This window comes from Ovis canadensis, chromosome 2 (assembly GCF_042477335.2).
Source record: "Ovis canadensis isolate MfBH-ARS-UI-01 breed Bighorn chromosome 2, ARS-UI_OviCan_v2, whole genome shotgun sequence".
Taxonomy (NCBI): domain Eukaryota; kingdom Metazoa; phylum Chordata; class Mammalia; order Artiodactyla; family Bovidae; genus Ovis; species Ovis canadensis.
The window spans coordinates 190469075-190481589 of record NC_091246.1 but is presented as its reverse complement, the minus strand read 5'-3'; the positions used below and the strand labels follow the sequence as shown (position 1 = coordinate 190481589).

Sequence of the window (12515 nt, the reverse complement as noted above, 5' to 3'; positions counted from 1 at the left end):
TATAGGTTTGAAATCATTTAAATTAAAAAAAAAAAAAAAAGAGGAATGCCTTTGTTCATACTTTCAAACACATTTACAAAAACCTCAGTGGTAAAGAATCTGCCTCCAACGCGACAGACACAGAAGATGCAGGTTCAATCCATGGGTCGGGAATATGCAAAAAATGGAAGAGGAAGAGGAAATGGCAACCCACTCCAGTATTCTTGCTGGAAAAATTTCATGGGTAAAGGAGCTTCAAAGGCTACAGTCTGACACAACTGAGCACACATATGCATGTACCCACATACTACTGATGTGCTCCACTAATAATCCACTGCTGGCTTGTCAACCTCTTAATAGACCCGATTTGAATTTAGAATGTGTATTTCATAGTTACAAATCCAAACTAACAAGACTTTCCCCACTGAATAAGGCTTTTCAAACTGTACTATAATTAAACAATTTTAGCTTTAAAACTCAGTATAAATTCAGATTTATAACCAAAATATCAAAATTTTTAAAGACATAAAATACTTACACTAACTTTGAAAGCTTGTACAGTGTTATCCAGAAGAAGGATGTTGCAAACCACCTCTGTATGCTGTCTATCTCGGGCCAACTCTGATGCGCGTACATTGTAGGTTCTGCCAGCAGGCAATCGGAAACGTGAGGTCATTACTGTCCGCACAAGGTCTAGGGTGAAAAAAAAAATTAACTAAATAAAGGGATACTTGAATATATAAATTATTTATATAAAAAGATACAAAGTTATTACATACTTTTCAACAACCAGTTAAAAAGCAATTACAAATTTTGAAACACCTGGATAGGAACTGTAGGTATAAAAGAAGACACCATCTTTAGCTCATCATCTAAACTAAAATTACAATTGCCTGGAGGAGGAGCTTTATTTTGAACTGTCCATTAAGAAGACAATAAACAAACTGTTGAGGAAGCTATATTCCAACTCAAAATACATAAATTCAGGCGTAGTCAAAAAGGAGGAAGGAAAATATGCTACCTCAGGCAACTGGCCATTACTCACTGACGCAAGCATTAAAAAGACACTGCAGGATGACAACAGGAGGGAAGGTTATTTCACTCCGAGGGGCTTTCCTTTTATTCAAGCTTAAGATATGGGGGGGAAATGGGAGTTTATTAGTTTGGATTTTTAAAATATAACTATACCCTTCATCTTACCTATCTTCAAATTCAAACTAATTCTAATAGAACTATTCTTAGGAAAACAAAAGCAAATTAGAAATGTTAAGACTACAGACCTTTGCTTCTCAATTTTTTAACTTAACAGGGAACAAAAACTGCCTACCGAAAAATCCCCCGAAAAACTGGTATCGTATCATTTTTGGCATGTTATGATGTTAAAAGACAATGAAATGTAGCTTTTAAGTTCTGAAAGAAAATCATATGAAACAGAATTCTATTCCGTCAAAATATTCCCTCAAAATCAGCATTCATATAAAAGAATAAGGCTAAAGCCATTTTCAGACATTCAAGAATTTGCAGTTTAAAATCCATAAAACTTCCCTCTTTCAAAAGACAAATGGATAAAGGAAACAAACTACACTACAAATAAACACAACTCTATAGAATTCTTATTTATATATGAGTAAGCAATAAGTACTGAGAAATTTAATAAGTAAAAATTAATAATAAATTGCAATTCAAATCGATGGTATTCAATAATACTGTTGACACCATACTGCTCATGTCAAAATGATTAAAGCTAGGAGTAAATGTCAATGTTATATATGGATAAAAATTGTATAGAAGAAAATAGCTTTGGCACGCTGACAGAGATGGGCTAGCGAAGTAAAATTCACAATTAAAAGACAGTGACTGACTGGGACTTCCCTGGTGGTCCAGTGGTTAAGCATCTGCCTTCCAGTGCAGAGGAGGTGGGTTTGATATCCAGTCAGGGAGCTAGATCCCACATGCCCTGGGGCAACTAAGTCCACTCACCCCAACTAAGACCCAACACAACCAAAAATAAGAAAGTAAATAAATATAAAAAATAAAGTGGAAGAATTGAAAAAAAAAAAGACAGTGACTGGCAGTGATTTCCAGTTCCATACGTAAAGACCTCAGAAGTCCTCATTCTGTCCTAACAAGTAAAAAAAAAAGGCAGAACAGACTGGAAAATCAGCAACCGTTCCTAGACCCATAAGAGGACACAGGGAAAACTGCAAAGATTGGAGAAATAGGCAAAAACAATGAGTCACAGCTTATGGGAGCAGAGATTTGAAGCAGAAAGTGCCACAGAAACCAGCACTCAGGTAGGAAAGACTGAATTCAGCTGATAAACTGCTTGCAGCTCAATGTGGATAATTTTAAAAGTTGAAAACTTCAGGAGGTGGGGGTGGGGAGCAGTCATACCAGGACTCACACAATATTGTGAGATACAGCTCCAGCAGCAGAGTAAAGGCTAGTGTGCATTGTCAAGGATAGTGCACACTTGGAGGGGACAGTGTTGGCTTGGACAAGACACTGCACTTGAATAGGGAGCGTGCAACCACTGCTGATACTAATGGAGACAACTGATGGGGGCTGTAATGAGCTCTGGGTGGCATGCTGTGACCGTCCTTGCAAACAACTTGGCCTATACCAGCTCCTCTTGCTCTAGTGCTGTTCCCCTTTGGGACAACAGTCCCATTGCTGAGAGGGGAGAGAGAACACACTTAAAGGGAACAGAACCACCTCAGACCCAGACTTCAGGGCTTTTCCCCCAGCGCGTTAGGACGTGACTCTGTGCCCAAGAGGGCAGTGACAACCACTAAGCACAGCTCTGGCTCAAACCTGAGAACAGCTCCAGCACCTTCATCTCCAGTCTCATCTCCTACCAAGATGATAGCTGTGAGTCTACCCTGAGTGAACATGTGATCCGTGCTCACTTCAGATCCAGCTCTCCTACCAAAGTCACAGGGCATCTGCAGTGTATAGGGACACTCCCATGTCAATATACCTTCAAGACCAGGACAGATAATGTGCTTCACCCAATTTCATAGACACAGAGAGTTAACCAAAATGAAAAGAGAGAAATTTGCCTCAAATGAAAGAACACGAGAGAAAACCTTCGAAAAGAAGAAGGGGAAAAAAAAAAAACTAATGGAAGAAATAATTTACCGGATAAAGCATTCATAGTAAGAATGCTGCCTGAAATTGGGAAAAGAACAAATGAACACAGTGAGAAATCTTACAAGGAACCAGAAAATATAAAGAAGAATCAGTCAGAGCTGAAGAATACAATAACTGAAATGAAAAATACACTAGAAGGAAATTAACAGCAGACCAGGTGATACAAAAAAAAAGCATACGCACTCTGAAAGATAGAATAATGGAAATTACTCAATCAGAGGAGCAAAAACAATTTTTTCAAAAATGAGAAAGGAACCTCTAAGACAATATTAAGCATATGCTATCCACATTATTGAGGTCAAGAAGAAGAAAGAGAAAAAAGGGTTGAAAATATTTGATGAAGTTATGGTTGAAGAATTCTTGAACCTGAAGAGGGAAACAAGTATCTAGGTACAGGAAGCACAGAATCCCAAAAAGAGAAAACCAAAGAGACCAAAACAAACTGTAAGTAAAATGGCAAAAGTTAAAGACAAAGAGGATTGTTAAAGACAAAGAGGATTCTATACAGGATGCTTGGGGCTGGTGCATGGGGATGACCCAGAGGGATGGTATGGGGAGGGAGGTGGGATGGGGGTTCAGGATTGGGAACATGTATACACCCATGGCAGATTCATGCTGATGTATGGCAAAACCAATACAACACTGTAAAAAAATAAAAAATAAAATAAATAAATAAATAAAGGGAATCCTCTAGAGGAAAAGAGTCACATACAGAGGAACTCCCAATAAGGTTTTAAGTTGATTTTTCAGCAGAAATTTTGCATGCCAGGAGGGAGTAGCATGATATATTTAAAGTGCAGAAAGGGGAATAAATACAACCTAGGATACTCTACCCAGCAAGATTATCATTCAGAATTGAAGAAGAGAGAAGCAAAAACTAAAAGAATTCATCAATACTAAATCAATTCTAAAAGAAGTGGTAAAGAGCCTTCTCTAAGTGAAAAAGATAAAGCTACAAGAAGAATTTATAGAAGAGGAAAAACCACACTAGAAAAGCCAAATATATAGTAAAGGTTGTGGATCAACTATTTAAATAAGCTATTATGAAGATTAAAAGACAAAAATCATAAAATCAATCATGACTGCAAAGAACTGTTCAGGGATAAATATGATGATGTAAAATATGAATTAAAAAACACAAAATGTAGGGAAAGGGAGTTAAAAACGTAGATCTTCTAAAATGTGTTTGAACTTCTGTAACTATCAGTTTAAAACAAGTAGATATAATTATATGTCAACACATATGAATCCCATGGTAACCATAAATAAAAAACCTACAATAGATACAGGAAATCAGAATGAAAGGAACACAAGCATACCACTAAATAAAATAAAATCACAATGGAAGAAATGATACTAAGAAGAACACAGAATAACAACTCACAGAAAACAACAAAAATGCCAAGAAGTATTTATCTAACAATAATCATTTTAAATGTCAACTGACCAAAACTCCAATCAAAAGACATAGGTGTTGGATAGACCTAGAGAGTGAAGTAAGGCAGAAAAAGTGACCTACAGAGTGAAGGTCACTGATAAGTCAGAAAGAGACAAACATATATAGAATATTAAGGCATATATGTGGAATCTATAAAAATGGTATAAATGACCTTGGTTGCAAATTAGAAATAAACTCACAGACATAGAGAACAAATGAATAGATGCCAAGGGGGAAAGGGGTGGGATGGAAGGAACTGGGAGATTGGGACTGACACATATACACTATCAATACTGTGTATAAAACAGATGACTGATGGGAACATACTGCATGGCACAGGAAACTCTACTTAATGCACCATCGTGTCCTAAATGGGAGGGAGATCCAAAAGGGAGTTGATACATGTATACGTATGGCTGATTCATTCTATGTAGTTGATGCTAAGACGACACTGCAAAGCAACTATAATGCAATACAAACTACTTTAAATTTAAAAAGGAAAAAAAAGATGAGGTGACTGATTAGATTAAAATGACCTATCTACGTGCTGCTTATAAGAGACTTACTTCAGAGCTAATGACACACAAAGACTGAAAGTGAGGGAATGGAAAAACATATCCCAAGCAAATGAAATGAAAAGAAAGCTGGGGGAACTAGACTTGAAAATAATCTATAACAAAAGACAAAGAAGGGTATTATATAATGATAAACAGATCAATACAAGTGGATGGAACATTTGTAAGTATATATCTCCTGGTATAGGAACACGTAAAAGCAAATATTAACAGATATAAATGGAGAAATTGACAACATAATACAATAATAGTAGGGAACATTAATACCCAACTTGCATCAAAGGACAGATCAATCAGTCAGAAAATCAGTAAGTAAACAGTCATCTTAAATGACACATTAGACCAGACTTAGTAGATATCTATAGGATATTTCATCTGAAAATAGTGGAATACATATTATTTTCAAGTACACATGGAACATTCTCCATGACAGATCACATTCTAGGCCACAAAATAAGTCCCAACAAATTTAAGAGGACAGAAATTATAGGAAGCATTTTTTCTAACCAAAACATATTAAACTACAAATTAACTAGAGAGGGAAAAAATGGGAAAACACAAACATGTGGAGACTAAACAACATGCTATTAAAAAAAACTACTGGGTCAATGAAGAAGTCAAAGAGGAAAACAGAAGATACCTGGAGATGAATAAAAATTAAAACCCAACTTTCCAAAATCTATGGCACACAGGAAAAACAATTCTAAGAAGGAAGTTTAGGGCAAACACCTCAAGAAACAAACCAAAAAAACCTTCAAATAAACAACCTAAGTTACATGAAATTAAAAGACGTTTGCTCCTTGGAAGAAAAATTATGACCAACCTAGACAGTATATTCAAAAGCAGAGACATTACTTTGCCGACTAAGGTCCGTCTAGTCAAGGTTCTTCCTGTGGTCATGTATGGATGTGAGAGTTGGACTGTGAAGAAGGCTGAGCACCGAAGAATTGATGCTTTTGAACTGTGCTGTTGGAGAAGACTCTTGAGAGTCCCTTGGACTGCAAGGAGATCCAACCAGTCCATTCTGAAGGAGATCAACCCTGGGATTTCTTTGGAAGGACTGATGCTAAAGCTGACACTCCAGTACTTTGGCCATCTCATGCGAAGAGTTGACTCATTGGAAAAGACCCTGATGCTGGGAGGGATTGGGGGCAGGAGGAGAAGGGGAGGACCGAGGATGAGATGGCTGGATGGCATCGCGGACTCGATGGATGTGAGTCTGAGTGAACTCCAGGAGCTGGTGACGGACTGGGAGGCCTGGCTTGCTGCGATTCACGGGGTCGCAAAGAGTTGGACACGACTGAGTGACTGAACTGAACAGAAGTTACTTATAAAAAGAGCAAAATCCAAAGATAGCAGAAGGAAGGAAATAATAAGGATCACAGGAAATAAATAAATGGAGACCAAAATAAAAATCAATAGAAAACATCAATGAAACCAAGAGCAGCGTCTTTTTATTTTTTATTTTTTGAAAAGATAAAATTGATGTCTTTAGTCAGGCTCACCAAGAAAAAGAGAGCCTAAATAAATAAGAACTGAAACAGGAAAAATTACAACTGACCTCAGAGATACCAAAAAACCATAAGAAAACACTACAGATATTTACATGCCAACAAACTGGACAACCTAGAAGAAATGGATAAATTTCTAAATACAATACAATTTCTAAAACATACAATCTTCCAAGACTGAATCAATCCAAACATACCTGCCTGCCAATGCAAGAGACGCAAGAGACACGTGTTCAATCTTCCTGGGTCAGGAAGATCCCCTGGAGGAGAGCATGGCAACTCACTCCAGTATTCTTACCTGGAGAATCCCATGGACTGAGGAGCCTGGCAGACTACAGTCCATAGGGTTGCAAAGAGTCGTACATGACTAAAGCGACTTAGCATGCACACATGCTTTGTATATCCTTTATTCAACTGCTACTGACCTGCTACAAAGACTGAACTACAATATGATATTCATTGTGAACTAGGAACACAGGAATTGAATTGGAACCATTCTGTGTATCAAAATTACTTCTCTGAGGCTTTTCATTTTCTGTTACTTAATATTTTACATCTCATTATCCTATTTATACATTGTATCATTTAAAGTACTATGTGCCTGTGTGTCTGTGAGATACAGACACATAAGGGACTAAGGCCCCTGAAGAGTTCCTTAATCCTGCGCCTTCAATACACCTGCTTACTCATGTTAACTTGTCAGCAGCCCCAGTTACTAGACACAGCATTATATGCTAGATACACACACACACACACACACACACATATATATCTCTAGATCTCTGCCCTCAATGAGCTCACAGTCTAGTTGGGAAAGAGACTTTAAATAACTCAGTGAAACAGTAATACTAAAAAAAGATATAAACAAACTGTCCCAGTGACTCCAAGAACTACTTCTCTTCTGTCTGTAGCTCATTACCTAAGTACTAGAAACAACTTCAGCAGCCACTAGTTCTTTCCCTCTCTTCCCCTCTTCATTTTGTAAACTTCCAAAAATAAATCCAATCCTTCGTGTACCAACAGTCAATGAAAAAAAAATTTTCTTGTCTAAAAAGGGCCAGTCATGTAGTCTATGTCGTATCATTTTGGTGGCTCTGGTGTTCCCCTCTTATTCACTCAGCAAAATGAATGAATATTAACTAGGGGTTTAATGTAGAGCATTTTTAGAAGGAAAAAAGAGAGAATGCTGGGCTCTAGAGTTTTGATCCTTCCTTTAGAAAGCAACTACTTCAGGAAAGTAGTTTTCTTTGCAACTGACCACAAACAATAGAGTTGATAGCATATAAATGTTTAATGAAATGTTTCAATCTATAATTTGAAACTCACTGGCTATGAAATCAAATTAGTGGACCAAACACTGATGTTTTTAACAAAATAGAATAGCATAAAAGAGAAGCTATCAAGAGCATGATATACAAGGTACCTCTTAATTAAGTGAAGTGAACTGAAGTCGCTCAGTCGTGTCTGACTCTTTGCAGCCCTGTGGACTGTAGCCTGCCAGGCTCCTCTGTCCATGGGATTCTCCAGGCAAGAATGTTGGAGTGGGTTACCATTTCCTTCTCCAGGGGATCTTCCCGACCCAGGGATTGAACCCAGGTCTCCCACATTGGAGGCAGACGCTTTAACCTCTGAAGTGCAAATAGTTAGAAAACTATTGACTTTACATTTCCTAATACCACCATCCAATCCTATTTATTCTCTCATGTTTTCATGGGTCCTTTCTGTTTGTTGTAAAGAACTGATTCTTAGTCTTTTACAAATAAAGTTAGATTAAAAGAGAAGGTCGCCTGCAAAGGGTTCAAGACTAAAAAATACCAACTATGGGAAGTAACACTGATTAATAGTTAAAACTGTGGGCTCAGAAATCAGAATGTTTCAAGGCTCAAATCCCTATTACTTTTATGACCTTGATAGCTGCCAAACTGCTGTGCCTCAGTTTCCTCATTTATAAAATGAGCTGCTATGAGGATTAAATAAGATAACAAGAAGCCTTTAGCACAGTACCTGACATTCAGAAATATCTAGTGTTAGCCATATTATCATCATTATTAGGTAATACCTCTCTAAATACTAAAAACTGACTTTAAGAAATTTGGAAACGCACGTGCTTTAATTAAAATATTCTAGTTACATCAGAATTAAAACAGTATTATTAAAAGCCTCAGAAACTTAATATCCAAGAAACAACAGTAATCCAGTTGGATGGAACACAATTCATCAGAGGAACAGCAACCATTGTAGGTGGAAAGATACTAAAAACTACTGTGGAGGAATTTGCATTAATTTGGGCAAAGGTCACATCGTCCAGAGGTCAGCAAACTATGGCCTACAGACCAAACCTGTTCACTGTTTTGGGGTCACGAGGTAAGAATGATTTTTCATATGAACATTCTCAATTGACCCAATGATAGGGGATACTAACTTTGAACCCTACTGAAGGTAAATATTATCCTATAAAAAAGAATTATATTCTTCTCATTATTAGACTAAATACAACAAAATATTATATTCAATTACTGTATTTTGATTTCACCAATAAAACTCTGAAATTTATAAAAAATAAAACTCTCAAGTTAAATGTCTATATGTTAGATATACAGGGAAGCAACATGACTATATCAACAAATAAAAGAAGGTAAAAGCTCCTGCCCTTATGCAGCTTCTTTCTAATGAGGAAAGAAAAAAGTTACATGGTAGAAAGCAGAGAATATTCGAGCGAGCAGAGAGCAATTTTAGATGCAGTACTCAGGGGAGGCATGACTGAGAAGGTCATTTTTGGCAGACTTGAAAGGGAGTGCAAGAGTGAGTCATATGGATACTCTGCCTGGAGCACGTGCCTTGAAATGTGTTCCAGGCAGAAGGAAGAACCGCACGAAGACCTGATGTAGAAGCACACACGTAGAAGCCTGTCCCCGGAAGAGCAAAGAAGCCAGTGCACGCTGCGAAAAGTAGACAAGGAGAGTAGTCAGAGAGCGAGCAGGAGCTGCAGGCAACGTAGGGCTTTGGTGGCCGTGGTAAGAAACCTCAGCTTTTTTACTTCTAAGTAAGACAGGACCTTGCGCAAAAGAACCCAGTCACCCTCTTCTTACACGACAAGTTCATGAATTTTCACCTTGCTTCTTTTCCTACTGATGTGTTGGATACAAAAAGCTTAGACTATGTCATAAGCATGCTACTGCACTAACCGAAAAGTCAGTTAATGTCTGTAATATTACAAATTGGCAAGAAAAAAAAAATTAAGACCCTATCAGAAAAATGAACAAAAAACTTAGTATTTCCAATAAGAAATGAAATCAGTAATTTGTTTTAAAAGCCTAGCTACACTATCACTAAAAGAGATATTCTAATTAAAGATATCTTAATTAGGTAAAGTGTAAATAGTCAGAAAATTATTTTAAATACTTAAATTAGTTAAATATTGTTTAACTATTAAAACAAAATAAAACAAACTCATTTATCACTGTCCTCTAGGGAAACTAGTAGTAGTAAAAATTCCTTCAGGTCTACAATCCTGTATCCGAAACCTCTGGTTTCAAAACACTTTCAGAAGTGTTTTGAACTTCAGAATAGTTAAATTATAAAGAGGTGCACAGCTACCTTAGATTAAGTAACATTCTTGGTTGGGTCTGTCTGTATTAGCCACAGTTATTAAAATTTCTTTGGAAAACCTTAAGAATGTTCACTCTAAGGACTTCATTGGTGCCCAGTGATTAGGAACTCGCCTTCCAATGCAAGTTCAATCCCTGGTCAAGGAACTAATATCCCACATGCCACAGGGTGGGCATCTGGGCCCACGCCCCACAACTAGAGAGAAGCCTGCATGCTGCAACTAAAGAGGTTGACACACCACAATGAGAGCTCATGAGCCACAACTAAGACCCGTCACAGTGAAATAAATATTTTTTTAAAAGAGAATGTTCACTCTATGGGGAATAATGTATAACAACCTAACATCAGTACAGGTCAAGTATGACTGCCAAATTAATTACAAAAACTTCTGTAATTCAAAAACCATAAAAATAACCAGATGCAAGGTGGGTCACAATATCAGATCACTTGGGGAAACTTTTCCAAATCAAAAAACCCTTTCCACTGAAGATTCCCCATTTCCCCATTAGATTGTGTAGTAAGTCACTAGGACTGACACAAGTATGGATTGGGCATACTACACAATTTGGAAATTCTTGAAGTTTGTGAAATATTTTATAATTCACAAGAAGTATCTTGAAAACTGAAAAAAAGAAAAAAAGAAGAATACCAACTTATTTTAAAGACTGAAATTTCCCAAATATTAATCTCCTTGGAAAATTCTATTCACTTGAAGAGTGAAAACTGAAAGTGAAAATGTTAGCCACTCAGTTGTGTCTGACTCTTTGCAACCCCATGGACTATGTAGCCCACCAGGACTATGTAGCTCCTTTGTCCATGGAATTCTCCAGGCAAGAATACTAGAGAGGATGGACACTCCCTTCTCCAGGGGATCTTCCCTACCCAGAGATCAAACTTCAGTCTCCACACTGCAGGCAGATTCTTTACCATCTGAGCCACCAGTAGTCTATATTAATGAGCACATATCACATTGAAGGCATTATAAGTACCATGTAATACCAGTAGAGAGGCTTAAATAGGTGGACAAGGGGCTGACTATGGGTTTAGATTTTACTTTACAAGTAGATGGAAAGGAAATAACAAAATTCTGAGCAGAAGTATCAAGTGGTCAGATGTGCATGTCAGATCACTCTGGTAGTAATAAAGAGGATGGATTAAAAGGGCAACACCAATGGCGGAATGCACCTTAAGTAGACTATTATAAAAGTCCAGATAAGATACAATGACCTTTCCAAAAAAATCACCTGTAAAGTTGTGCCCAAGCATCATCCTGCCAAGTGGTGATAGGGCTACAAGACAGCACCATGAGGGCAGAAAGAGAAACTGAACAGTGATGAGAGGCAATCCAGACAGGCGATAAGAAAATGATATCCATTTTAGAGTGCCAGGCAATAGGCAGTGACCCAGGGAAGCGGAGCCCGAGCTGTAGAGAGCAGATAAGCAGGTGGTACCCCAGCCGTCAGAAACACACATTAGGGAAACATGTCTTATTTCATGGTTCTTAAGAAAAGGCTTACAGCACAGTACAGAGCTCCAGTTATAATACTGGAGTTCACGAATTCAAAAACAGGAGACAGAAAATAGGACAGCAGCAGAAAAGACACAGGTTCAGTACTCAAATTAACCTACTTTCAAAACCTAAATCCATTATTTTCTAGCTGTGAAGGTCTAGACAACTCAGCTTTTTGAGCCTCAGCTTCTCTATCTATAAAAAGCAGATAACACTACCTATTGCACAGGGTTGGTAGGAGAACGAAATGTGACCTCATACATTAAAACATCTGGGAGAGTTCAAGGAATATTAGTTTTATCCTTTTCTTCTTATAAAAAGATAAGTTACTGCGTTGTTTCATCTAAGCTACAGAAATAAGAGTCTTTTGCTTGGCCACAAGGTCTGAAAGCTTACCCAAAGGGGCACTGTGCTGTGCTTAGCTGTTCATTCGGGTCCAACTCTGCAGTCCCACGGACTGGAGCCCTCCAGGCTCCTCTGTCCCTGGGGATTCTCCAGGAAAGAACACTGGAGTGAGTTGCCATGTCCTCCTCCAGGGGATCTTCCCAACTCAGCGCCTGAACCCAGGTCTCCTGAAATGCAGATGGATTCTTTACCATCTGAGCCACCAAGGAAGCCCAAGAATACTGGATTGGGTAGTCGATCCCTTCTCCCGGGGATCTTCCAAAGCCAGGAATCAAGCTGTGGTCTCCTGTACTGCAGGCTGATTCATTACCAGCTGAGCTACCAAGGAAGGCCAA

The 12515-nt window shown here is 38.0% G+C and overlaps 1 protein-coding gene across 6 annotated transcripts in view; it reads right to left on the bottom strand.

The window, feature by feature from the left end:
- PTPN4 (protein tyrosine phosphatase non-receptor type 4) overlaps nucleotides 1-12515 on the bottom strand; it is a 193551-nt gene that overhangs the window by 161781 nt on the left and 19255 nt on the right. For all 6 annotated transcript variants that reach the window (XM_069577813.1, XM_069577812.1, XM_069577817.1 and 3 more), the window contains exon 2: nucleotides 518-672. In XM_069577813.1, coding sequence (XP_069433914.1) covers nucleotides 518-655 — 138 coding nt within the window. In that variant the 5' untranslated portion in view covers nucleotides 656-672. The remainder of the gene's footprint in view (nucleotides 1-517; nucleotides 673-12515) is intronic.